The sequence below is a fragment of the Myxocyprinus asiaticus genome, chromosome 42 (assembly GCF_019703515.2).
Source record: "Myxocyprinus asiaticus isolate MX2 ecotype Aquarium Trade chromosome 42, UBuf_Myxa_2, whole genome shotgun sequence".
Classification (NCBI taxonomy): domain Eukaryota; kingdom Metazoa; phylum Chordata; class Actinopteri; order Cypriniformes; family Catostomidae; genus Myxocyprinus; species Myxocyprinus asiaticus.
Window position 1 is genome coordinate 17058045 of NC_059385.1, and position 27206 is coordinate 17085250.

Genomic DNA, 27206 nt, shown 5'->3' on the forward strand with positions numbered 1-27206 from the left:
CTCTTCGAATGATTGACTAGAGGAGGAGCTGTCAATCAAGAACTAGTAGACGCAAAACGCCCCCTGATTTACATGAAACTCTAATCACAAGTTTTGGAAAACCAAGTGCAGAACTTGGATACAAAAGCAAAAGAAAAATGCAGCGTAAGCGTACAAAACAAACAAACAAACAAAAAACAAAAAAAAAAAAAAAAAAAAATATATATATATATATATATATATATATATATATATATATATATATATATATATATATATATATATATATTAAAAAAAATGCAAATATGAGAAAATTGTCAGAGAGCACAAAAAACCAAGGAAATATAACCAAGGAAAACATGATATTTTTAGTTTTTTTTTTGCAGCATATTTTAAATGTGTTTATATTTTTTTGATTCATGCTTGTTATTTTTTTATCTGTTCTTATTATTTTTATCTGCAATTTTTATGTATTTTTGTGCTTATTATTATTTTTTAATCTGCGCTTATTATTTTTTGATTCACGCTTATTATTTTTGGATCCGTGACTTTTGGCGGGATTTTGATCCCATAAAATTCCTCGGAACTAGTTGGAATGATAGGATCACAGAGCTGGATCTGGGATGCACCACCTAACAGTTAATAACAGAGATAAGGATGTGAATGAGAATGAAGCTCGCTCAAGACATCTGCAATCCGGCACATGAAGAAAGTCTCAATTTACTCCTAGAAAAAATGAATAAAACAATTTCTAAACATCATGAATATTTTCGTTTTATATGAAAATGACCAAAAGACCGTTTTTGAACGATATTTATTATTATAAATAACATCAGTATGATTTGTGCTCTTTTAGCCAAAACATATCGCATGTAGTTTACTTTTTCTAAAATTTCTGTGAGATAAGGGTTATGTTCTAGATCACATTGTTGTTGGGGAAAGCAGCAACCAAACGCCAGTTTTCGTTTGCGCATTCACGGGATAATGTTCCCTCGTGAGCGCGCTGTAGGCGGTGCGCGCTGCACTGATTACAGTCAGTCAACTCTGAGTAGCATCATAGTGCTGTAAGGCAAACAAGTGAAGCATGTTGTTTCAGTGAGCGGTTTCTTGGATATCTGCAGCGCAGGGATTTTCGTCTCTCTAAGCCAGAGGTAAGAACTCATTCATATATTTTTGACCCACTAATAATGAGAGAACGACTTATTGTTAGTTGTCTGTAACATCTGGAACACAGCATTATGGCTCCATCGGAAGTTTCCTTTGATTAGAATCGCATAATTAACGGAGACTAATGCACATACACATTTAATGAAGAGAATAGGTGTTTATTTGACAAAGGCTAGTTTTTACTCTCAAAATGCAGCACACCGTCAGATAGGTAATGTCAGAAAACCATAAAAACTGTAGACTGTGTCAATTCACATTTAGTCGAAATTTCTCTTTTTGCACATCACACTCAAGACTGTTGTATCACAACTTGCTGTAGCAGTTGAAGTTTATGTCAAAAATAGGTCTTTGGTAATTAACCTGCATTTGTGCTTTTCATGCTGTTATCAATCATCCTGTGAGATTACCATCTATATCTGGCTTGCCAATGTTTTTTTGAAAAGGAATTACTGAGCCCACTGAGTACAGGGTCAGTCAGGTATTATTATTATTTTGACAGTTTAATCCAAACCAAGGGCTACTGAATAAATAACTGGCATCACATTTATTTGAGAGATAGGTTATGTCTTTGTCAGATGAATGCAATGCATTGAAATGGTTTACAGCATATATCTCTCATTTGCAGGGTGACTGGATGATGGCATGGCTATAAACGGCTGCCCTGGGGGCAGTATGAGGATCCTTCTAACCAGTTTCTTCTTGTTTCTTCTCCACCTGGTTCCCTGTTGGGGGCAACAGCAGGAGCCAGGGTCATCCTTCTTTCAATTCACCAGCTCCATGTACAATGCCACCATTTATGAGAACTCTGCAGCCCGGACGTACATTAGGAGTGAGGTTAAAATGGGGATTACGCTGTCTAAGTTGGGTTCTTGGGACATCAAGTATTCCATTGAATCTGGAGATGATGAGGGGCTGTTTCAGGCTGAGGAATTTGTTTTGGGAGACTTTTGTTTTCTCCGCATACGGACTAATGGTGGTAGTGCTGCCATCCTGAATCGAGAAGTGCAGGATAATTATACATTAACAGTGAGAGCTACTGGCAAAGGCGGGCTGAAGACTTCCGTGAGAGTCAGTGTGCTAGTCATGGACATGAACGACCTCCGACCATTGTTCTCCCCAACTTCCTATAGCATTAGTGTTCCAGAAAGTACTCCACTGGGGGTAAGTGTTGCTCAGGTGACGGCCACCGATGCAGACATTGGCTCCAATGGCGAGTTTTACTATTTCTTCAGAGAAGATGTGGAGGAGTTCGCTGTCCACCCAACCAGTGGGGTGATATCTCTCACAGGCAGGCCCAACGCAGACAAGACCAGCAGATTTGATCTTGAAGTTTTAGCGGTTGATCGTGGAATGAAGGTTTACGGGAACAACGGAATAAGCAGCACAGCCAAACTAGTGATCACTGTTTTGCGTATCAATGAGTATGCACCAACACTGACGGTGGTTGCACTTTTCCCTTCAATATCTGAAAAAGAGGCTGTTTATGCTGTTGTTACCGTTGAAGATTTGGATGAGGGACTTAATGGAGAAATTGAGTGGGTTGAAATCATCGCAGGTGACCCACAGGAGCAGTTTGTCCTTGACAGAGCACCGCTTGGAAATGAGTACAAGCTGAAGATGTCTGAACTAGACAATTGGGATAAAATTCCATTTGGTTGCAATCTCACTTTTCAAGCCAGAGACAGAGGCACACCACCAAAGCTCTCCAATCCTCAGACCATTCAGCTCTTGGTGAAAAAACCCCATTCTGTGCAGGTGAGTTTTGAAAAAGAGCTTTACAAAGCTACGTTTAATGAAATTGCACCACCAGGGTCCATAATAGAGACTGTAAGGATTTCTCCGAGACCACCGACCGTCAGCTACAGCCTAAGTCTGACCTCAGATTCTATTTATTTTATCATTAATCCATTGACTGGTGTCATCTCAACAGCGCAACTGTTTACCTCGCTAAACCAGGAGCTCTTCGAACTGGAGGTGATCGAGACAGTAAGTGGCATGACTGCAAAAGTACAAATCACTGTTGAAGATGCTAATGACAACACCCCGATATTTACCAGCACATCTTACGAAGTGTTCATCAATGAGAGCGTGTCCGTTGGCACTGTAATTCTCACAGTAATGGCTGTGGATGATGATAAAGATGAGAATGGATGCATAACTTATAGCATAGCCAGCCTTCAGCCCCTTCCCTTCATCATCAACCAAAGTACAGGAGAGCTGAGAACATCTATGGAACTGGATTTTGAATCATCTTTGGAGACATACACGTTTGCAGTCCGAGCTTCTGACTGGGGCTCACCTTACAGACGAGAAAGTGAAGTCAATGTCACGGTAAAAGTGTTGAACATTAATGACAACCAACCCGTTTTTGAGCGTGTGTTGTGTAAAGGTATAATAGGACAAGATTTTCCTGTAGGGCAGACAATCATTACCATGTCTGCCATTGATATAGATGAGCTGGGGTTGGTTAATTATAAAATTCTGTCTGGAAATGAACAAGATGTCTTTCATCTCAACCCTGACTCAGGGATGTTGTCATTAAGAAGGCCTCTCACTGGGATGAGTATAAAGAAGGATCAGTTCAGCTTAAAAATCGCTGCATCAGATGGTGAGCTGCTCTCTGAACCCACTTTTGTAAATATATCGTTGGAGAGAGGTAGAACGCTGCCAAGGAGCTTCAGTTGTCAAGACACGAAAGTTGCGCAGAAGTTAGCAGAGAAACTTCTCAAAAAAGCCTCTGCTGTTAGCAAATCCAAAGTGGAAGAAGGCTACACAGATCTGTTCTCTGTCAATAGACAGGCACCACAGTTTGAATCCTTTCCCTCAGATATTGTAGTCCGTGAAGACATTCCTGTGGGAGCCAGTGTCCTTCAAGTGAACACAAATGATGGCGACACAGGCTTCAATGGTCGCGTCCTGCATGCCATATCAGATGGGAACATTGATGAGAGTTTCAATATTGACTTGGAAAGTGGCCTAATTTACATCTATCAGCCATTGAACCGTGAAAAATCAGACCGGTACCTCCTTAACATAACAGTGTATGACTTGGGCCTTCCACAGAGATCTAGTTGGAGATTGCTGACAGTTAACATTGATGATGTAAATGATAACAGCCCAAAATTCTCTAGAGAGAGCTATACTGCTGTTGTACCAGAGAACGCGCCTGTTGGCACTGAAGTGATCAAGGTCACGGCCTTAGATGATGATCTCGGACAGAACGGTGAAATCTCATATACCTTGTTAACAAACACCCCCCTGTTTACCATTAACAGCGAAACCGGCTCTGTTTATGTGTCGAGTCAATTAGACAGGGAGTCCATCTCGGATATCACCCTCAAAATTCAAGCCAGAGATAAAGCGGAACGAGGGAATCAGATGTTCTCAGAGACAACACTAAGAGTCTACCTAGAGGATGTAAATGACTGTGCCCCCACATTTATTCCCAAGAGCTACAGTTGCCGTTTGTTGGAAGACCTTCCTGTTGGTACCGTTATAGCTTGGATGCAAACACAAGACCCTGATATTGGATCTGGTGGATGGGTGAGATACTCCCTTCCCAATGACTTCAATGGAACATTTAAGATCCAAGCTGAAAGTGGGGCAATTAAGGTGGCCAAGGACCTGGACTATGAGAAGCAACAATTCTATAATCTCTCTGTGGTTGCAGAGGATTTAGGTTTTCCAGTCAAGCTTCGCTCTGAGTCTTATCTAGAAGTGGAAGTCATCGATGTTAACGAGAACCTCAATGAGCCATACTTCACAGAATTTGCAGTGAGGGGCACAGTGAAGGAAAACTGTCATCATGGAACAAATGTGCTCCAAGTGACTTCTATGGATAACGACAAGGGCAAAGATGGTGTCATCAGATACTCCATTAAAGCTAGAAGTGGTCTAGAAAGGTTCGCCATTGATGAAGAAACAGGTATATAATATTTTAAACCGTCTTTGAGCCATTTGTTTGTGGATCAGTGAAGTATATTTGTCGTGTTCTTTTTTGTCCAGATCTATTAAATTATTCAAATATACATAATAAATCTAATTCACACAACACAACCACTTGAATACACCTCTTCTATTTTGAACCTGTTTTCAATTAGTGAGTTCTAAAAAAAAAAAAAAAAAAAGAGTAATACAATTAAAAAGTGTAATAAAATAAAAATAAATCAAAGTCTCATTAAAAGCTGAAATTGTTGAAAAACAAAATGTTGGCATGAGTAATGCAGAATAATCTTGTATTATTATTTCTTGAAAAAATAAGCACTGAAAAAATATTTTAAAATATTATTATTATTTAAAAGAACATTTGTGCACCAAATCAAATTCATGTAGTGTAACCAACCTTAAGTAGCCATTTTGTTATGTGAAAAAAAAGGGAAAAAAAGGGAGGACCCCTTTAGAGTTTGTGAAGTAAAAAACAAAACAAAAAACATTGTCATATTATCAAATATCACTATTTTGAGATTTTTATGGACATTTTGTTCAGGTCAACCCTATTTTGTGTGTTAGTGTAACTCTGAGAAAACTTGATATTCTTGACTCAAAATTTCATGAATTTCATTTTGAATTTAATTATTAAGTTGTACACTCTTTTTGTGTTCACATTTTTGTACAAAATGATACAAATGTCTGTGAAACCAACATGGACTCAAAGATTATATTTCTAAAAAGTATTAACATAGGTTTTTAAAAGATTTCTAATTTTTATAACCTCTGGCAACCTTATTTGTCAATGACCCTTGTGCTGACTACTGTTTTTTTTTTTTTTTTTTTTTTGAAGACTTAACAGTTCTGAGTCGATGCTCAAGCAATCAAACAAAAAAACTGTGAAATTATGCCCCAACACTTGTACAGCAGTGTGCTGACTGAATGGTATTAAAAGGTCACTGTGACATTATTTGTCTTGGCAACCTATTTGTGCTCTGTGTTCAAAATTGCCTCTGAAATTGCCACCGTTGAGCAGACCACTGACCTAGAAAGGCAAAACTTGACCTCTGTTTAGTTTGAAGCGGTGTTCTTTCTGTGATTTTCACAGTTTTTCAAAATCTTATATTGAGGTTCATCCAACAGAAAATGAAAAAGAAACAGCTAAAAATGCTCAGTTACTTCGCTGACTTCCTGCCGGGTGCCAGCTTCACTATTAATTACAGCTAATGACTATTGATTAGGGAACTACAACGGAGCAGTGGGATGAAACTGTGGTCCTCCATTCACATGTCAGCTAATTAGGCTGAGTCTGTTAATCAGGCCCCTGTTTAAACTAAGCGAGTTGTGCCTGGTTGTGCCAGAGCCTCAAATGAGCATGGATTTTCCATAGAGAATTGAATACTCTATTAGCAGCAAAAGACAAGTTAGGGACAGAGACATGAGTACCAGAGTAGTCTTTCATCTTCAAAGTAAAACCTCTGGGACAAGTAAGGACAGTGGCATTGGCTCTGCATTCCCACTACGCATCCGCCTACCAACATCCATTTAGCTGCCATGTTAAGTGGTGTGTTATGAGTCCTTGTCATTGTCACTGGACTTTTCAGATGATTGAAAGTGGGCAGTTCATGCATTATTCTTGGAAACGAGACGAAATCAAAGCCTCTTGATCCTGGGCCCCAGTTTAGATGTGTTGGGGATGAAGTTCTGTATATTTTGAGTGATTTTGATATAGGAAATCTCTCTGCTCAAATGCAATAGTGAACTAAAAATCTGGTGGGATTTATGAAGGCCTTATCAGCAGAGTGCTCTGTCAGACATTGGTATTCCTGCCCACACTTTAGGAAATAAATCAGAGAGCACTCGTGCTCAGACGCCTGTCGAGAAACAAGTTCAGCTCTAATTTGCCTCTGAGATTTGGCCTCTTTTTCTCCAGAGTCAGGTTAAGTCCTTTATGTCAAAATCTTTCAAACACCTGTGCAAAACACTTCTTGTGTTGCACATCCCACACACTGAACACCAATGATGTATTCCTTTTAGCTTTTTGAAAGGTAGCATATTTTTGGAGGATTTGGGAGTACAGAATCTTTACTGCAAGCCCACTTTGTCTCACAGACTTCTTGAACTTTCATTGTAATTCAGGGGAGATATCAAGGGTTTTTCTTTTGATGCCTTTTTGGAATTTAAAGGAAACTCTCTCTCTCTCTTTTGCCAGAATAACGTTGTGGAGCTGAATAAAAAGGACAAGGAAATGATTTATGTTGAGAGAAAAATGCTTTTTCAGCATGTGTTGCTTGTTGACATGACGGATGAGGTGGATTTTTTTGTTTATGAATATTTGATCGATTACATCTTAAAATGTGAACTATATACAGTATATATTTTCCCGTGAATATTAAATTAAAATGATGGCACCAAATGTTATGAATGTTAGGAATTCTGTTACATGAATTCTGAAACACCATGTTACATGTTTGAAAATCAACTAAATAGAATTACTTTTTGAAACTGATATTTTACGTAATTTGTGAGTTTTCAGAGTATAATTTTTGCCTCTTTGTGATGTTGCCTAGCCTAGAACACATAGTCATCCTTTTAAGTTTTTCACAGGCAAAGGACACTGCACTGAAATTTGTGCTTTCTAGCACTGTGAGCAGTCCCTGATGTTTAACATACGCACTTGTTGGTTGACATTCATGAATACTGATAAATGATAAAAGCCATGAATTGTAAAGCAAAAGTGGCAGATGTATTTGGTGCTCTGTATTCAATCAGTGGCTTGAGATTCACAATCAACTGAAAGCCGATCGCAGCATGTCAAAAACCTTAATCATTTGCATTGCTCTAGTCCTTTTTGCACCAGGAAATACATTTTTTCATGTTCAAATTCTTTACAAAATCAGACACTTAGTAGAAATCTGTGTCTCGTTAATTAAAGCAGGGACAGGCCTTGTGTTTTGTGAAAAGTTCTGATCCTCGGCTTTAGAACCTGTGGGATTCCGGGCTTATCCCTTCATCAAAACAACCTCAGCATCAAAGCTCGAATCTTAGAATCAAAACTTTGCGGAAAACATGTCTAGTCTGTAGAGTCCTAGACAGTGTTGAAGCCTTGTATAATTCTTTTATGCCATATTTCTGATGCATGTAAGACTTGACATATGTAGCTTATCAATGTATGGATGTATAGAAGCAGAGTGCGGTCCTTAGTGTGAGCATTAATTGATTTTGTGACCTACAAATTTACAGCAGTTTGGCTAAAAGGGTTTCGAACATGATGGGGGCATGTAATGTGATATGATGACATCAATTAACATTTTGTTCCTGCACTGAGGTTAAATAGTTCTCTTGTGTCAAGTGTTTTGAGGAGACTAAAAAGTGGATTTCATACATTTTTAACCATTTTGCAAATGGTTGTTTACTCCTAGAAAACTAAGTTTCCTGTATTCCCAGGGTTGCAAGACGTGTATGTAAGAGTTTGGCTGGATTTCAGGCTGAATTGCACCCCAATTTATTCTTTATTGCGGTATAAAAAATCTAGCATGCTTAAAAGCAGGAGAAACAGCTCATTAGGGAACCTTTCCATCCATCAAACACACTTTAGCTGAAACTATCTACATGGTGGTACACTCACAATGATTTAAGGACTTTAACTGTATTACCTATTAAGGCAATGATTCTCTGCTCCATCTATTTTGTGTGTTTTTCTCGGTTCTTTCTTCCTGACTATTCAAGTTAAATAAAAATTATTAAAAACTCCAGTCAGGTCTCCTAAGCAACCAAATTGGCCCAGTTGCTAAGGAGGGTAGAGTCACGTGGGTGACCTCCTCGTGGTCGCTATAATGTGGTTCGCTCTCGGTGGGGCATGTGGTGAGTTGTGCGTGGATGCCGCAGAGAATAGCATGCAGCCTCCACACGCGCTATGTCTCCGCGGTAACACGCTCAACAAGCCACGTGATAAGATGCGCGGGCTGACAGTCTCAGATGCGGAGGCAACTGAGATTCGTCCTCTGCCAACTGGATTGAGGCGAGTCACTATGCCACCACGAGGACTTAGAGCGCATTGGGAACTGGGCATTCCAAATTGGGGAGAGAAAAAGAAAAAAAGAATGATAGTCTGACTCTCGCTGATGTACTGTAAATAATGTCACCAGTATTCTGTTGACACCAGTATTCTGTTCCTTTCATTGCATGTGTCTAGCTTTTTTCAGTTCAGTTTTTAGTTGCCTAATGTAATTGTTTTCTGAAATATGTGGTGCTAGAGCGCATTTTCGAAAGTCTCAGTTTTTGGTGTAGGAAAATACTGTTCCTGTGTGCATGAGGGGTGTAAACGGCAAAATCAATGCGTTTTCAACTGAAACCGAAAATTTACCATCATGCTTAAAGTTTTTTTTGTTTTTTTCTCGAGAAATCCATGTGGTGACAAATATGTGGAATTTTCCAAAACCAACATGTTATAAACAAAACGACAATGTGTCTTCTTCAGTTTTTGTTAAAGGTGAAAGGAATTTATTTTTCTTTTTTCTTTTTTTTATTATAAAAAATTATTTAAAAAATACTGTTTCAATGCCAGTAAGAAATATGAATTGCCATTACAGTTTCTCAATTCACCTGCCTTTGGCAGGTATGGCAAAAAGTAAATTTTGGCCCCTTTTTGAAAGTATTGTGAATCCAGCAAATTTCCCTGTTGCAAGCTGTCATGTCATTCTGCATTAGATCACTGAGCACCCCTTTGGTCAGCTTCTGATGTCCCTGTTTGTTTTTCACCAATTTTCTTTTGTGTCTTTGTCCCCTCGGGCATCTTAATCCCTCTTCTTAATGCTTTTAAGGTTTTAGTAACAATCTGAGGCCTAAATTCTTTGTTAGTGCTCTTCATTTTTTGCTTCTGGTGGTTGTGTGGGTCGAAGTGCCCTCAGGTGAATTTTTTCATGGCTGAGTGCTTTTGCTGTGTGCCATGGTTGACCGATCGACTCACCATGTTGCATAGTACTGCCACAAAATGGGTCATTTTCTCAGCGACACCCCTTCCCATCTGTGATTATATTTACATGTGTTTGGGATGCAGTGTCGAATCGCTCCTAATCACAGAATGACAGAGGCAGCACTTTGGTCAGGAATGATTAGATGCGCTTTGCTGAAGCCCTAAAGGTCATACTGTCTCTGTGAGGAGCTGTTGCTTTCGTACCCTCCGGTGGGATGCCCAGCCTGTCTAAAGTTAGTGGTATATCCAAGATGTCAGTTTGGATTGGGCACCACCAGCTTAAAGTCTGTCTGCTCAGCAAACATGTCCCCTGCAAAGTGTGATTGCATTACACCTAAAGTGTAAACAATCTATTAAAAAAACATGACTTTATTTTTTTATTTATTGGTTTATTTGTATAGGAACTGTACAAAAACATGATTTCAGCACAAAAACTAAAAAGATGCATTGTACATAGAGATGATAGCACATGCTAATTTGCATTTCATGCAAATCATGTAGTTATGTTATGTACAGTATAATGCTGTGAAAACCATAGCTAGTTGTCACATTTCTTATTCCAGTGGATATTTCTAAGGGTAGGATTGTGTTTGAAAGTCAGTTTCTGTATAGGCACATATACCTTAAAGTCTTGGCTATAAAGAAGTTGTTGAACATTTCCACTGTTATTGCCCAGGAGAAAGCATGTTGTCACGCAGTGGTTCCCAACCCTGTTCCTGGAAGCCCCCCAACACTACACATTTTGGATATCTCCCTAATAAAACACACCTGAATCAACCCATCAGCTCGTTAGTGGAGACTCCAAGACCTGAATTACAAAATACACAAAATGTGTAGTGTTGGGGGGCCTCCAGTAACAGGGTTGGGAACCACTGCTATCTAAGGTTGGAACAAAGGAACTTGCTTTTAAAGGAATATTCCGGGTTCAATACATGTTAAACTTAATCGACAGTATTTGTGGCATAATGTTTATTAGCACAAAAAATTATTTAGGCTTATCCCCCCTTTTCTTATAAAAAAGCAAAAATCTGGGTTACAGTGAGGCACTTCACAATGGAAGTAAATGGGACAAATCCGTAAATTTCAAAATACTCTATTTGAAAAATATAGCCACAAATATAATTTATTGCAGATACATTTAAATACCTCTAATATCTTTCACAGTTGACTGACTTGTAGGCAATGAACTGTGTGAGAACAATAGTCTCCAAAAGAGCATGTTCTCTAAATTGCTTTAGGTTGTTCTCTGGTCGGTATAGTTGAAAGTTCAGTAAATTTCCCCAGAGAACATCTGAAGAGAAATTACACTTTTAGGCAAGCCAGACCAGCCCCGATATCGAAACACTCGGCTGAACCGACTTTGGTTTGAGAGTGTGTGTCTAAAAAACATTAATCTTTCAACTTGACTCTAATCTCCTCAAAATGTTAGGCACATTACAGTTTAATAAAGTTTGACTCATGGTAGGGCCAGACACTTTTGACATGTAGTTGGATCACAAACCAAGTTACGATTAGCTTGAAAAATGAGTATGTGAATGTTCTCAGCTCACTCAGTCTAAAGTACTGATAGGGCTTGATGACTCAGATAAATTTGTCATCATATCTGACAAACTGTGTGAAGTAGAAATTATTATATTTATCAAATAGGTCATCGATATTGAATTTAGATATGCTTTTTTTCCCTCTGTGTTTTTACAGGAATGATTTACACCACTGGCACCCTGAACTGTGAAACTGAGGATTCCTATTGGCTAACGGTGTATGCGACAGACCGAGGCGTGGTGCCACTCACTGCATCTATTGAGGTGTTTATTCAAGTAGAAGATGTGAATGATAATGCGCCATTGACGTCTGAACCTGTCTACCACCCGTACATCATGGAGAACTCGCCCAAAGATGTGTCTGTAGTCCGTATTCAAGCCCAGGACCCAGATGTTACCGCCTCAGTTAGCCGCCTCGTGTATCGCATCACCGCAGGAAATCCTCAGAACTTCTTTGCCATTGATTCCAACACAGGTAAATGACTGGATGGATTGTTTTGCCATGTGTTTGTTGTCCATGTGAGAAGGTTTACTAATTTAGAAACAAATAAATGTAAAATCTTAGATTATGTTGTACATTTTTATATAATATACAGGATTTATTATATTATAATGAACAAATTGATTGGTCACTTAAATTAAAGGGATAGTTAACCCAAAAATGAAAATGATGTCATTTAATCACCCTCATGTAGTTCTGAACCCATATTATTTTTTATCTTTCGTGGACTACAAAAGGAGATGGCAAGATGATTATGCAGCTCCTTTCCACACAATGAAAGTGAACGGTGACCAGGAGCACCACAAAAGAACCCAAAAAGTAGTTTATTTGAATTATGCGCTAAATTTAAAGTCTTCTGATGCCTTGCAATAATTTTGTGTGAGGAACAGCCTGAAAGTTAAGTATTTAGTCACTGAAAATCTTCCTTTCCACAATAGCTCTCAAATCTAATTTATGCGGTATGCATATGCACATATAAAAATGTTGCATAATGAGATTGGTTAGAAGACACACAAGAACCAGTAACATTTGGCATCAGTGACATCAAACCTAGCGCGAGATTCATGACACGCAATATCTGAATATACATCAACATATTGAACATATTGAATATATATGAACTGTATTTTGGTCTTTTCCTCACCAAAGCTTTTGTATGCTTTTTCAAGACTGTTTTTCAAGACATGTTTTTTGTCAGCCATTGGTCACCATTCACTTTAATTGTACTAATAAGAGCCGATTGAATATTGTGCTAAACTTCTCTTTTGGTGTTCCATGGAATAAAGAAAATCAGTCAGGTTTGGAAAGACATGAGGGTGAGTAAATGATGACAGAATCCCTTTTTTCTACAAGTCACAAGCAAATCTGCTGGAAATTGTGCATTTATAAACATACTGTAGAAACAATATATTTTAACTGGATTTGCAGATTAAAGGCAAATTACCTTTTACGTTGATCATATTTTAAATTTTAAGTTCAGTGTCCCGCTGTCCAAACTCCCAATGCTTTCTCAAATACTTAAAGGAATTAATAAGCACTACTAAACGAATTCAGCAGCACAGGCTACACAATCTTCCTGGGTGTCAGGACATTCTTGTGTGAAGAGTTAACACATGTAGAGTTCTGGGTGCATGCTGTACTGCTGATTACACCAGGGTGCTGCTTGTCATTTAAGAGGTGAGTCATGGGCTTATGTATGCAGCCATAGTCAGTGAATTAATTAAACAGGGTTTGGTGCCAGCAGGAAAGCTTTTTATTCTACTGTCTGTAAATCCCCTTCCAAGGCAGCATGTGGCACCACATATTACACTGGAATACAGAGGTTTAAGCTCAATAAATCTAACTCAATATATATAATGAGATGTGAGTGATAGTGCGTGCATGCACTGATGTTTTATTCTACAAAACTTGAGAGTGCTAAGAGAGGCAATACTGTACATCACTATAACATAAACTCTATAACAGGCCAAATCCTAAGAACAAGTATGAGTGTTCAATGAATAAACCAAGCCATTACAGTCCTCAAAAGCATGATGATCAAAGAGATGAAGAGTACGAAATGCAAGGAAATTAAAATATAGTATGTTACCATAATGCTAGCAGTGAAGCACATGGGTTAGATTCCCAGGGAATGCATGTACTGGTAAAATTAATGCACTTTGAATAAAAGCAGCTACCAAATGCATAGATGTAAATGTTAAGTAATTAAAACTTAAACCAATGCTGAAGGTTAAGACTTCATATACCAATATATATATATATATAGTTTTAGGCTTAGACTGCACAGCATTTATTGTCAGAGAATGCAGAGCCAAAAGCAGAGTAAATAAGGGGATATATTTAAACAAAAACAAAGGCTAAATCCAACATAAACTCCCACAAGGGGGAAAAACAAACATAAACTACCCCATAGGGGAAACAGACAATCCAGGCTGGGGCAGAGGAGAATGGGGCACAGGACTGACCAGACCAAGTTGTGATGAAACAGGTTTGACATAGGAGAACAAACAAGACGGCCCACATGAAAAGGCTTAAATAGGGAAAGAAATCAAACAGGGTAACAGGGGACAGGTGAGGTAAATAAACTAATAATAAGCAAACAAGGAGGCGGGTTATGATGTAAGACAGAGAGACACACGCGGCGATACAGAAACAAAACAAAGCCACGTGCTCTCACAAGACAGCAAAACACCCGAATGGCATGTGCGCACATCGCCAAGACAATGAGGCAATATACGCCCATGCCAACCACCAAACAAGACGAGAGAATGCGTAGCAACGCCAAACAAAGCGATGTCATGCATTCTTACACTAAACGAAACCTGAGTGTACATTGTACGAGTGTCCGGATCCTAACACAGACCGAAACCAAACCAGACAGGAAGTCTGGATCCTGACACCATGCTTCCGACATGAAACAAAACAGACTGAAGAGCGCACGGCAGGGAATACAACCGAAACCGTGCGCTCACACAAAGACAGACAAGGAAACACAAGACATGGGACGATAATGCCACGGTCCTGTCTGACAAAAAACCAGACTGACAGAGTGACAGGACCATGACAGTTATAGATTATTTTTTTGCTTAAGACACTGCTGGGAATAAGCCATCATCAGTTGTGATTAATCTTTACTAGTTTAGCTCTCTTTTTATCGTTGTCTCTTTAACTTAGCCTAAGTGTTCAGATAAATTGCACTCGTGAGCTATTTTATAAAAACAAATGGGCTGTTTGTGGAAGCAAGCAAACAATTACTGAACCTTTAAAAATAGAGCGAACAAAAGCATGTCTGATTATTAGTTTAGTAAGCTCGCCTCCCAATAAAGTCATTTGTTTTAACATTTATTTCTGGATATGCCCTCCAAACAGTATCTTTCAGTTGGCTTCTACATTGCTTTTTCAGTGATAATCTATTCCTCACATTCCTTACAACCGTTCTGTTTCATTCTCCCATCAGCTCTGTGAGTTCATAGCTCCTCTAATTTCTCTAATTGAGTCTCTCTGGATCACGTTGACACACATTATGAAATTCTGTGGATTCCAGCTGCACTGTTCAACCTCTGCCATCAGAAAATCTTTGTTGCCATGGTTATAGTTCTCAGAAAAACAGTGACTCTGAAAGGATGAATAGAACAGGTTTCTGTTAGGCAAATACAGAAATTCATATTTACTTGTGCTAAAAAGGTCACATTGTTCTTTACAATGCTGAAATTTGCTATTCACTTGTGCATTCTTAGGTTTAAAAATGGTGGTTTCTCACATGACAGTGTGTGTAAAACAAGATTTTCTAAATATTTTAGTCATTCCATCTGAAGCAGCAGTTTTTAAAGCAATACACCCAATAAATGACATAACTTTCTTCTGTGGAAAACAAAAGGAAAATGTACTAGTTACTCTTCTACGCCATTACAACAAATAAGGATGTGAGGTTTTATGGAGCTCAGATGCACCGTAAATGTATCATCAAAGTTGGCCAATATAACTAATACAGTATGTTCCATGTCTTCTGAACTCACATTATACCTTTGTGAATAAATCAATCTTTTCAATCAATCAAGTCAGATCTTTTCAATGAATGGATTGGGCAGGTAAAAACAAAAAAACAAAAACAGATTTCAAATAGGAGAATCTAAGGAACTTTAATGAATACTTAATAATGAATACACCAGGGCTAGGGTGGACGTCAAGATTTGCAGTGAATAAAGACTTACATTTCTGTTTGTTTCTTTCCCAAAGCTTTTGTATTACTTCAGAAGACTTGGAATACAGCACACAAGTCATATAGACACATTTTACGATAATTTGATGGCATTTGCATTCTTCTCGAGACTTGAAAGCTTAAGTCCACACCCATTGTAATAGCATGGAAAAAAGTGACCAGTGCATTCTTCAAAATTTCTCCTTTTGTGTTCCACAAAGGAAAGAAATCCACACTGGTTTGGAACTGCATGAGAGCAAATAAATTAGTACAGAAATAATTTTCCAAACCCTATTTCCTGAGCAACCTGGAATTGTTGTCAACCCCATATAGACCCACTTTAAGTTATTCAGCCTCGTCTCTTGTATCCAGATGTTTTCTGCCTTAAGGAAGAATTCATATTCTAGAATGTCTTCTTGTTCACAATCTCTGCTCCTCTCTCTGCATAGAAGTGCTTCCTAACGCCTATTTACAACCATCAGGGGCTTGAAAAATAACCCTGCGCATTCACTACATGCCATCTGTGAGCTGGGTTTACACCAAAGACCCTTTGTGTCATGAGCTGCTCTTCCTTCCACAATAAACAAACAATGCTGTGTAAATGTATGCACCCTTGCTGACATGTTATTAATCATTGTCAAAAATGGAGAGGTTCTCTATACTGATAGTTGCAGCTTATCTGCTTTGATTTATGTATTTCAAAGAGTTGGATTACATGGCACTCATGAAAGTTTGCACGTTATTCCATTTTGTGACTGAATGTTTTTCAGGACTCATCACCACCACGTCAAGGAAACTGGACAGAGAGCAACAAGCAGAGCACTTCCTGGAGGTACCGTTTACTTTGCAGATCTAACTACACCTTAAAGGGATAGTTCACCTAAAAATATCATTGTTGTCAAAAGTGCACAATCTCCGGCGGGTGATCTCCGGACGTCATAGCACTATCGGGGGTGTTGATCTATCTCTCTTGGGCCCCTATCAGTGGCTAGGCCCCTGAAAGCTGTCAACCCGCCCCTGTCCAAAATAATGGAATGCAGTCATCGTATTGAGTGAGGAATGGATTTACACATGCACAACATAAAGGTGTCAGTATTTCCATGTGCTTTTTCATTTCTTTATAATAAGGCACTAAATAGGAACAGCGTATTGCAAATAACTCTATTTATCATGAATCAGCATATGCATTTTAACTGGCTAAAAGCAAGAAACCAGAGCTTTAGCTGATTAAGGACTCTTAATTATCACCAACACGTGCAGATGTGCAATTTTCATACAGTCTGGTGAGCAGCCTTTAAATTACTAATCAGTCAAGTACAGTAGAGTTGATCAATAGCATGGGTGTGGCTCCCCGTGATCCCTGGCCTACATGGACAGACTGGAATGAGGGCCATTGATTTTGTGTTCACTAAATGATGATTCACTCTGCATCGAGCATCCAGTTTCAAAGTTCATATCTTACATCTACTGCCTCAAGGAGCCTACTTTGAGTGCGGTCCAAGCATCAGGGTCCTCCAGTATGTGCTACTTACAGTAGACTAGCCCATTAAAGATTTAGTCCATTGAGGCTTTCATGATGAAGTGCAGTGGGCTTCTGGTTTGAAAGTTGAAACTCTGGCGTAATTGCCTCTGGCCCCTGTTTGCAACCACTCTCTGATCAAGTATCTCTAGTGGAGACATCAATGTGCTTTTCAGAAGATTCAGATGAGTAAGCTCATTGGGTTGTTTTATAAAGAATATGTTTGTGTTTCTATTTTTCTGTTTATGTATTTTAAAATAATATGAAAAGCGACAACCACTATTTTTATCATTTTTGTTTAGCGTTTTTAATGCATTAAACAGTGGAGGGTGACTGGAAAGTTAAACAATTCTGTCATCATTTTCCCCTTATTTTGTTCCAAACCCATATGACTTTAGTTTTCAGTGGAACACAAAAGGAGATGCTAGTTAGTAGAATTTAAGGGACTGAAGAATGAAACCTTTTCTTTTTAACAAGCACGATTTGAGATATCAGTCTTGTCCATAGCACAAATGATTCAGGAAGAGTTATGCACTAAAGTTATTACTTAGGGTTTGGGGGTTTGTTCAAATTTACAAATACAGTACATTTAGATCTAATCATTTATCAGATGCTTTTTCCAAAGCACCTTACAAATGAGGAATATCACAAGCAATTTACAAATAGCATTTGCAGTATGGCAATGCCACATTTTAAAAGTAAGCTAAAGTAGTAAAGAGACTAGAGCATAATTAGAAATGCAGACTCAAAATAAATAAATAAATTATATATATATATATATATATATATATATATATATATATATATATATATATATATATATATATATGCAGTAAGTAGCTAGCCCATTTTGAGGATTTACACATTGTAATTTCATAACAAATTACCATCAAATTTAATTATCTTTTAAAAAATCAAATTATTAATTTTTTTTTTAAACTTTAAAAAGTTTATTTTTTTTTCCATTTAATGTTAAAGTTTACTCAATTTAATTTTTAATGGAAATTTGTTATAAAATCTGAACTGCGTAAATCTTGTGCAGAAAGGTAGAGAAAAGACAAGGATTTTTTTTTTTTTTACTTTAAGTGCCCTTGTTTATGGTTGTGGTTTAGTTTAATCAAATTCCTAATTATCCTTGTATTTTTGTTTTAGTTGTTTTAGAGGGTAGTCCTACAGAATACTCATGGCAAGACTGTGTTTTCTTGTTTAATGTGTTGAAATGTGTGTTTATCTAGGTTACAGTTATGGATGGTGGAGGTATCTTCAGGCAGTCCAGTGTCTGGGTGATAGTGCATGTTCTGGATGAAAATGACAACAAGCCAGAATTCACAGAGTCGGTATACCGCATCAGCCTTACAGAGCGGGACCGTAACAAACGCGGTGATCCTGTCTACAGAGTATTCGCCAATGATCGGGATGAAGGATCCAATGCAGATCTCACGTACAGCATTGTGGATGGAAATGATGATGGCAAATTCTTTATCGATGCTAAGACAGCCATGGTGTCGTCCAGGAAGATGGTTACGTCTGGTGGCTATGATATTCTCACGGTAAAGAGCCAGACTGTCTGAGGACTACAAGACACTTCAGCAAATTTTCAAGTTATTTTCATGTGCAGTTTTAGTACCATAATTTTTTTCTGCTCTCTACTTTCCCTGATCTGCTCAGATAAAAGCCGTTGACAATGGGACCCCTCAGAGGTGGTCAACTGCCCGTTTGCATGTTGAATGGATTCAGAAGCCAATGCTTTCGCCACAGACCTTGCGATTTACCGCAGCTGTTTACAACTTCACAGTGGCAGAAAACGCCAAAGTGTATGAGGCGGTTGGAGTGGTCTCAGTTTGGCAAGCAGAAACTCCTTTATGGTTTGACATCATTGGTGAGTTTCAAAAAGACTGAATTTTCCGTCCCTTTTTATGTCAGGTTTAAAACTAATGTAACGTCTCTACAAAAAATAGGGCCTGAAATTAGTGTTACTACAGTTTTTGAAAAACATACTGTATATTTCCTATAAATTAATATATATATATATATATATATATATATATATATATATATATATATATATATATATATATATATATATATATATATATATATATATATATATATATATATATTTTTTTTTTTTTCTTACAATAACTTGGATAATAGGGTTTGAATGGTTGAGCTCAGTGAATGCTGTCAACACTGAAATTGCTGAATCATCTGTGTTGTAGCATTACTTGGCTGTTCAAAAGTCGCTTTATCCAAAGTCGCTTTGGATAAAAGTGTTCACTAAATTAATAAATGTGAATGTAATTTAAAGGAGTGGACATCAGTTGGTAGCTTTGCTGACAACAATTTATTTCCTTATTGCTTATAACTTGCATTTTATTATTTGTGCCTATACTTTCCTCTTAGACAACAGAAGATGTATAGATAGTCAGTAAGCTAAAATGTGCATTTGGATTTTAAATTGTGCTGAACACAGCAATAGTTGCAGTATGTGCTGTGTGCTTATGTTACTATTCAATTTAAAAACTCAAATGAAAAACCAAGAGAAAAAAACTAATGAAAACTACTTTTTTTTTTTTTTTTTTTACAGCATTTATTAATCTTGGTTAATGTTAATTTATAAATTTACTATTGTTCATTATTAGTTCATGTTAGCATAATACGCAGCTAATGTGAACATTTTCACCTTTTAATATTAAAATATATTTAGTTATGTAGAAGTTTACATTAACCAAGATTAAATTAAATTATGTAAAAGTATTGCTAATCGTTACTTCATGTTAAAGGGATAGTTCACCCAAAAAGGAAAATCCCATCATCATTTACTCAACCCCAAGTTGTTCCAAACCTATGTGATTTTTTTTTTTCTGATGTGGAATACAAAAGGAGATGTTAGGCAGTCATTCATTCATCTTTTTTTCATACAATGAAAGTGAGTGGTGACTGGGGTTGTTATCTACCTGACATATCCTTTTGTGTTCCATGGAAGATATAACATCATATGGGCTGGGACAACGTGAGGGTGAGTATATGCTGACAGAATTTTCATTTTTGGGTGAATTATCCCTTAAACTATTGCTTGAAATAATGGTAGCATGTACAGCCTAATTGTGAAGTGTTACTGTAATTCTTTTGTTCCATTTTCTTTACTTGCACCTGTATTTGTCTCTGAAAAGGTGGAAGAACTTCCCGAGAGATGTTTTATATCCCACAGAGCACCTGTGGTGGAAACTGTTCATCTGACACTGGTATGCTAACTGTCAGTATTTTTTAGTTATTTTTTGTGTGTGAAGGCTTAGTTTATCTGATATTTTAAGATAGTCGCTTTAAAAACTCAATTTGCCGCAGAACACATGTGAACCGCTCGATCCTGTAAACACTTTGAGTGCTGAGATACCTTCCAGACTCCAGGTCTTCTGATCTTGCTTAAGTGCGTTGGAAATTGAGTGAAATTGGAAGAGACGCATCCAATGAATACTAAAAATGCTCGGAAAGTTTGCCCTTATCCTTCAGAATGGACCTGAATAAATGATTGGAGAATCTGCCGTGGAGAGGCCTGAACCTGCCACAGATGTCTGTGGGAATCAAAGATAAGAGACCCGAGGCTGATGGGAAAGATCCCAACATAAAGCGGTTGATGTTTCGAAAGCTTTTAAACTTTGATAAATCGCTGTGAAACATGATCATTTCTCACAGAAGAGCCAAACCACTTGACAGTTTGATTGGTGGAATGTTTACCTTGATCCCTTTTGTTATAGGACTAGTTCGCCCCAAAATTTTTATTCTGTCATCATTTACTCACCCTTATGTTGTTACAAACCCATATGACTTTCTTCCATGGAACACAAAAGGACATTTTAATAAATGATAGCCTGAGGTACCATTCTTTTTCATTGAATGGGAAAAAGATGCAATAAACGTGAATGTGACTGGGACTGACATTCTACCTAACATCTTTTGTGCTCCACAAAAAACCCCAAAAAACATTAAGTCGTACAGGCTTGGAATAACATGAAGAAAAGCAAAGGATGATTATTTTTGGACTAACTATCCCTTTAAGCCTTTACCTTTTAGTTGGACAAATAAGGGAATGCAGTGCATTTTCTATTACTTTTTTTAGTTCATGCTAGCTGTGTTTTCTTGGTGTAATAGGTAGCAATGATGGCCCTTTTGATAAACAGAGAGGAATTGGGACCATAGTGATAGCCAGACCTCTGGATGCCGAGACCCAGTCAATATACAACATGACTGTGCAAGTGACAGATGGGACAAACACAGCAACCACACAGGTATATTATTAGTGACACAAACATCCTGAAACTCTTTGCCTTTAAGGTGTTACAAGACTGCAAACTTTGCAAGAAATTTTGAAACGTTTCTTTTCTGAACATTCTTGGCAGCCGAGCCTGAAATATCAGAGAGAGAAATGACATGTCTTGAAGATTTTAAGCAGTCTGCCAACCCTCATCTAATTTTACCAGCATAAGTTTGCTTTGTGAAAGAGAAATCTTTAAAATCTACCACCGAATGTGTCTTCAGTTATGCCCAGGGGTCCTGACTATTGCAGTGTCCTAGAAACCCACATATTGTATTATCATTCTAGCATGTGCATTTTCTATTCCTTACATAAGTTGATTTGACAGTAGTGCATACTGCAAAAATGTAGATTTCATATAGGTATCTGTTTAAATGAGATGAATTTTCCACTGTGCAAAACTAAAAATGACCTTTGTTTCCCTAGATTTACATAAAGGTTTTGGACAGCAATGACAACGCTCCCGTGTTCTCTGAGCATACATATGAAGTGTTGGTGTCTGAGGATACACCAGCTGACACTGAAGTCGTGCGTGTCCGGGCTAGGGACAGGGATGAGCGGGCTAAGCTGAGCTACTCTATCCACGGCAGCGTTGATCCGGCCAGCATGCGTATGTTTAGGATCAATCCTGGTACTGGTGTCATGTACACGGCAGACCGACTGGACTATGAGACCAGCACTCAGCACATCCTTACAGTTATGGTGAGAAACATCACACATTTGTGTTATGCAACTTTATCGAGGTTGCACTATGTTGTTAGATTAGTTGATGGTCCTTGATTTCAATGCTGTAACAAACTGGATTATAACCTCTTCCAGCATAGGAAAGAAAGATCACAAATTAGATCTGCATACTATCGCAATAGTATCTTAGACAGTGAGCACATTTACATGATTTACTTACATGATTATGCTAAATAAGCCGACAATGTGTGTGGTTATCTAAACACATTAAAGGCATTCCTTTATTGGTGTGAGGTCATAAATGGTGTAAGAATAAACCAATTAACACAGGTAGATTTTTGTCCATTACGCCGATTTCACGTTGCATGTAAACACCATAAAGGGACAGTTCACCCAAAAATGAAAATTCTATCATCGTTTACTCACCCTGATGCCATTCCAGATGTGTTGGATTTTCTTTCTTCAGCAGAACACAAACGAAAATTTTTAGAAAAATATATCAGATCTGTAGGTCCATATAATGCATGTGGATGATGATCAGCACTTTAAAGCTCCTAAAAGCACAGACAATCGTAGTAAAAGTTATCCATTTGACTCCAGTGTTTAAATTGGGTGAGAAACAGGTCAATGTTTAAGTCCTTTTCACTACAATTGTTTTCTTCCAGTCGCTCTCCAGTGCGCGTCCATGAGGGGAATCGGTTCACGCTGCCTCTCGTGTGACGTATGCGCGTTGGCATGTTCAAATGATAGCAAAGCCAATGAAGCTTGTGAACAGCGTTCTCTTGTAAACAAATCGAGCTGCACTTCCGGTTGTATCGTGTCAGTTTGCGTGAACATGCCAACATGCTTACAAGAGGCAGCGTGATTCCCCTCATGGACTCGCATTGGAGAGCGACTGGAAGAAAACAATTGTAGTGAATAGGACTTAAATATTGACCTGTTTCTCACCCAAAGCGACCGCATTGCTTTAGAAGACATTCATTTAACCACTGGAGTCGTATGGATTACTTTCACTATGACTGTCTGTGCTTTTTGCAGCTTTAAAGTGCTGATTACCAACCACTTGCATTGAATGGACCTACAGAGCTGAGATATTCTTCTAAAATCTTTTTTTTATGTTCTGCTGAATAAAGAAAGTCATTCACATCTAGGATGCCATGAGGGTGAGTAAATGATGAGAGAATTTAAATTTTTGGGTGAACGTTTAACTTTTGTTCACTGAGCCTGTTTACATGTACACCAAGACACTGATTACTCCCAAAAATCTGCTTATTTAAGAAAATCTGAGAAAGCAAGATATCCACGATTACATGACATTTGAAATAATCACGTTATTTTCTGCTTTTGATGAAAAACCCTGAAGAGGCATGTGCACAACACATGTGCACATTGGGTGAGCCCGTAAGAACGGTTAAGGTGCTTACATGCTACGAGGTTAATAAGGTTAATGGGTAATGGTGTCTGCAACCCATTTTACTGTACTTGATGGGACATATTCCTGAGTGCAGGGGTGGGTGGCCATCGGGAGCACTGGGCGTTTCCCCCGTAGGCCGCTGGGTAATTTGGGCCGGCCTGCTGCTGTGCAAGTATTGGCCTATCCTACAGGCGATATAGGCGACCAACCTGGGATCCAACATGCCTGCGCGGACCTCATAACATGCAAAAATTTAATAACTCTGCAAGACAAGCCAAGGCAATGGCTTTTATTTTGAAATAATGTAATGGCTTTTATTTTGAAATAGTTCACACATCAGAGCACATATCCGTATAAGTGCATCAACTCCGTACCTCATATGGACCTCATTATTTGACATACAAATCACAATAATGGTGACAACCAAAAACAACATATTAAGTATAAGATGAGCTCTGAATAATCACTAAATGACAAATTACTGCAAGTTACAACAAATACAATAACAGCAGCATAAATAAAATCAGCAAACAGTAAAGCTATGAGCAGTACATAGTAATTTGCATAAATGTATTCATACCGCAAAGCATTTCTGGGAACTGAAGTGCGCTTACTGAATAATGCTCACGCCTGATAAACACACAGAAAATAAGTCATGAAAAATATTACTTTGTAGCTATTTGTGTCTTTGAGGCTTACTTTGTTCAAAGGACAGCAGAAATAGTGTTTGTCAAAGCATAGGGCTTTTCACTTTTTCTCAAGAATAATCTGGGGAAGGAATTAAAACACTGCAGGTATAAAGACGCAACAAACTCACATAGAGTGAAAATATGAGCAATTAATCTGCAAAATATCTGCAAAGATCTACACTTTAAGAGGTGTGTTTATTTTCTTTATTTTTTATTATTTTATTTTTTTTACTTATATTTATATTTGTATATTTATTCTGTATATGTATGTATTCTGGCCATATTTGTTTTCATTGATTTTTTAAAATAAACATTTACACAGAGTTATGTGAATAATTGATATGAAATTTTAAGCATTGTCATTAGTGCTATGTGACACTTTCTTCATCTAACTATTTTAAACAACATTTTATGATCTTGTATAGCTATATATACATATATAATATATTATTATTATACTTGTTTTTTCCACAATCTCATTAACTATGACAATAGTTTATTTGCACTTCTAGAAAAAATGTGAAAGGTGATTAAGATCTTTAAAAACTTTGAAGAAATGCTGACTTGTCACAGCACCTAAAATACACACTTTCCCTTGTACTTTCATGTACATTTTAACCTAACATCTGTATGTTGGGAAAAACGTTTTCTGACATGTTATTTGTCCGATCTGTCACGGATCCACCGGACTGTCTCTCTCCCTCTCCCTCACTCCTGGCACTGCGCTCAATCTCCCCTGAGTTTTAATTAACTGCACCTGCACGTCATCAGAACGGCAATCATGGACTGCATTTAAACCCTGCTCACATTCTCATTCACTGTCTGTTCTCGTCAATGTTCCCACAAAGACTACGGACTCCCTAACCCTTCTATACTTACCTGTTGATATACTTACCTTGTTGTTTGTGTTCCTGTTCCCGTGATTACTACGTGTTTCATCCTCTGTGTATTCCTCCAGCAACGTATTCTGTTCCTCTGTGTTGCAACGTATCCTACAAAGACCAAAAGACTGTCGTGAGTGTTCTGATCATCTGTTCATTGTCACTATACCCTGTTTGAAGTTTACTCACCTGCTGTTTGTGCCATACCAGTGTTTGGATTGACTCCATTCCTGTCATCAATAAAACCCGCGATTGAGTCCAATCCTCTGCCTCTGAGTTTTCTCAGCGTGACAGAAGAACAGACCACCAATATGGACTCAGCGGGGGCTTCCCATCACCATCACCAATGAGCACCATCTTAGAGGAGCTGGTCAACGAGCTTCGTTGAGTCATCACACCACCTGGAGCCTCGAATGCCAGTTCATCACCGGTTTCTCACCAGGTCAGTCCCATGGTTAACCCATCTCCTTACTCAGGTGCGGTGGAGGATTGCAGTGGATTCCTCTTGCAGTGTTCACTGATGCTCGAGATGCAGTCTCAAAGGTTTGTGATGAATAGAGCCAAGATCGCTTACGTCAGCTATCTACTCTCCGGACATGCACTGCAGTGGGCAAACACCTTGTGGCATCAGGATGGTCCAGTCACTCAGTCATTGGATGCCTTCTTCAAGCACTTCAAGGAAGTCTTTGGAATACCCGCAGGTGATTCATCGGTGAGTGAACAACTGTATCGCCTTAAACAAGGAAAGAGATCGATAACCTGCAATTCCGTACACTAGCGGCCGCGAGTGGCTGGAATGAACTGGCCCTTCTGACAACCTACAGACAGGGACTGGAACCATCCTTGCGGCTGCAGCTTGCGGCACACGATGATTCCATCGGCCTCGAAAGCTTTATCCAACTCTCCATATACAGTATGTCTCCCAGCAGATGAAGACCTGCATCAGCGAACAGACTGCCCTGTGATCCCCACCTGCACACAGTTACCCATGCCCTCCAGAATCAGTGGAAGAACCAATGCAACTTGATTCCTTCAGACTGTCCCCACTCGAGCGTCAACGAAGATTACGTGAGCGGCTGTGTTTGCACTGTGGAGCCGGCGGGCATGTGATCGCTGAATGTCCTGTTCACCCCTTACGACTTACGGTGAGTCAGACTATTACCAAACCCATGATACATGCTCCATTCTCTACTATGGTCTCAATGATTTGCTCACATGTCTCTCTCACAGTCAAGGTCCTCACTGAGTCCGGGGCAGCAGACAGCTTCATCTCTGAACAACTCCGCCGCCAGCTCCAACTCCCGACAATCAAAAGCTCCTCCCCGATCCTCGTCCATTCAATAATCGGAAAACCTCTGGGAAAGGGATTCATCACTCATCGAACCCCGCCTGTGATGCTTCAAGTGGGTTGTACCCACTTTGAGGACATCTCCTTTCTGATTCTGGAGGGCTCCACCACCGATATCATCCTGGGGTGTCCATGGTTTCAACAACACTCCCCGCAGCTCTCTTGGACTACCGGAGAGGTTTTGGCGTGGGGTGGAGAGTGTTTCCACAGATGCTTATGTCTTCCCTGTCCTATTGGTCCCCACACTCTCATGCCTGTGTGTGCCACCTCTATAGAGAATCCTGCGAGTGAGCTTCAGATAGACGTGCCCCAGGAATATCATGCATACCAAGATGTTTTCAGTCCACAACGAGCAGCCACCTTACCACCTCATCAACCATGGGACTGTGCCATTGACCTGATGCCAGGAGCACCATTGCCCAGGGGACGGATCTATCCACTCTCACTTCTGGAACAGAAGGCCATGGTGGAGTACGTTGATGAGGCACTCAAACAAGGTTACATCCGTCCTTCCACTTCACCTGACACTTCCAGCTTCTTCATGGCCAATAAGGACGGAGGCTTACGCCCA

At 38.8% G+C, this 27206-nt stretch overlaps 1 protein-coding gene across 1 annotated transcript in view; it reads left to right on the forward strand.

Annotated features, from left to right (window-relative positions):
- Positions 1-1788: 1788 nt before the first annotated feature.
- Positions 1789-27206, forward strand: part of LOC127432889 (protocadherin Fat 3-like) — a 68644-nt gene continuing 43226 nt past the window's right edge. Inside the window, exons 1-8 of the mRNA XM_051684395.1 lie at positions 1789-5071; positions 11747-12064; positions 16559-16620; positions 18543-18857; positions 18976-19186; positions 20481-20552; positions 21457-21593; positions 22046-22321. Of these exons, the coding sequence (XP_051540355.1) occupies positions 1789-5071; positions 11747-12064; positions 16559-16620; positions 18543-18857; positions 18976-19186; positions 20481-20552; positions 21457-21593; positions 22046-22321 (4674 nt within the window). The remainder of the gene's footprint in view (positions 5072-11746; positions 12065-16558; positions 16621-18542; positions 18858-18975; positions 19187-20480; positions 20553-21456; positions 21594-22045; positions 22322-27206) is intronic.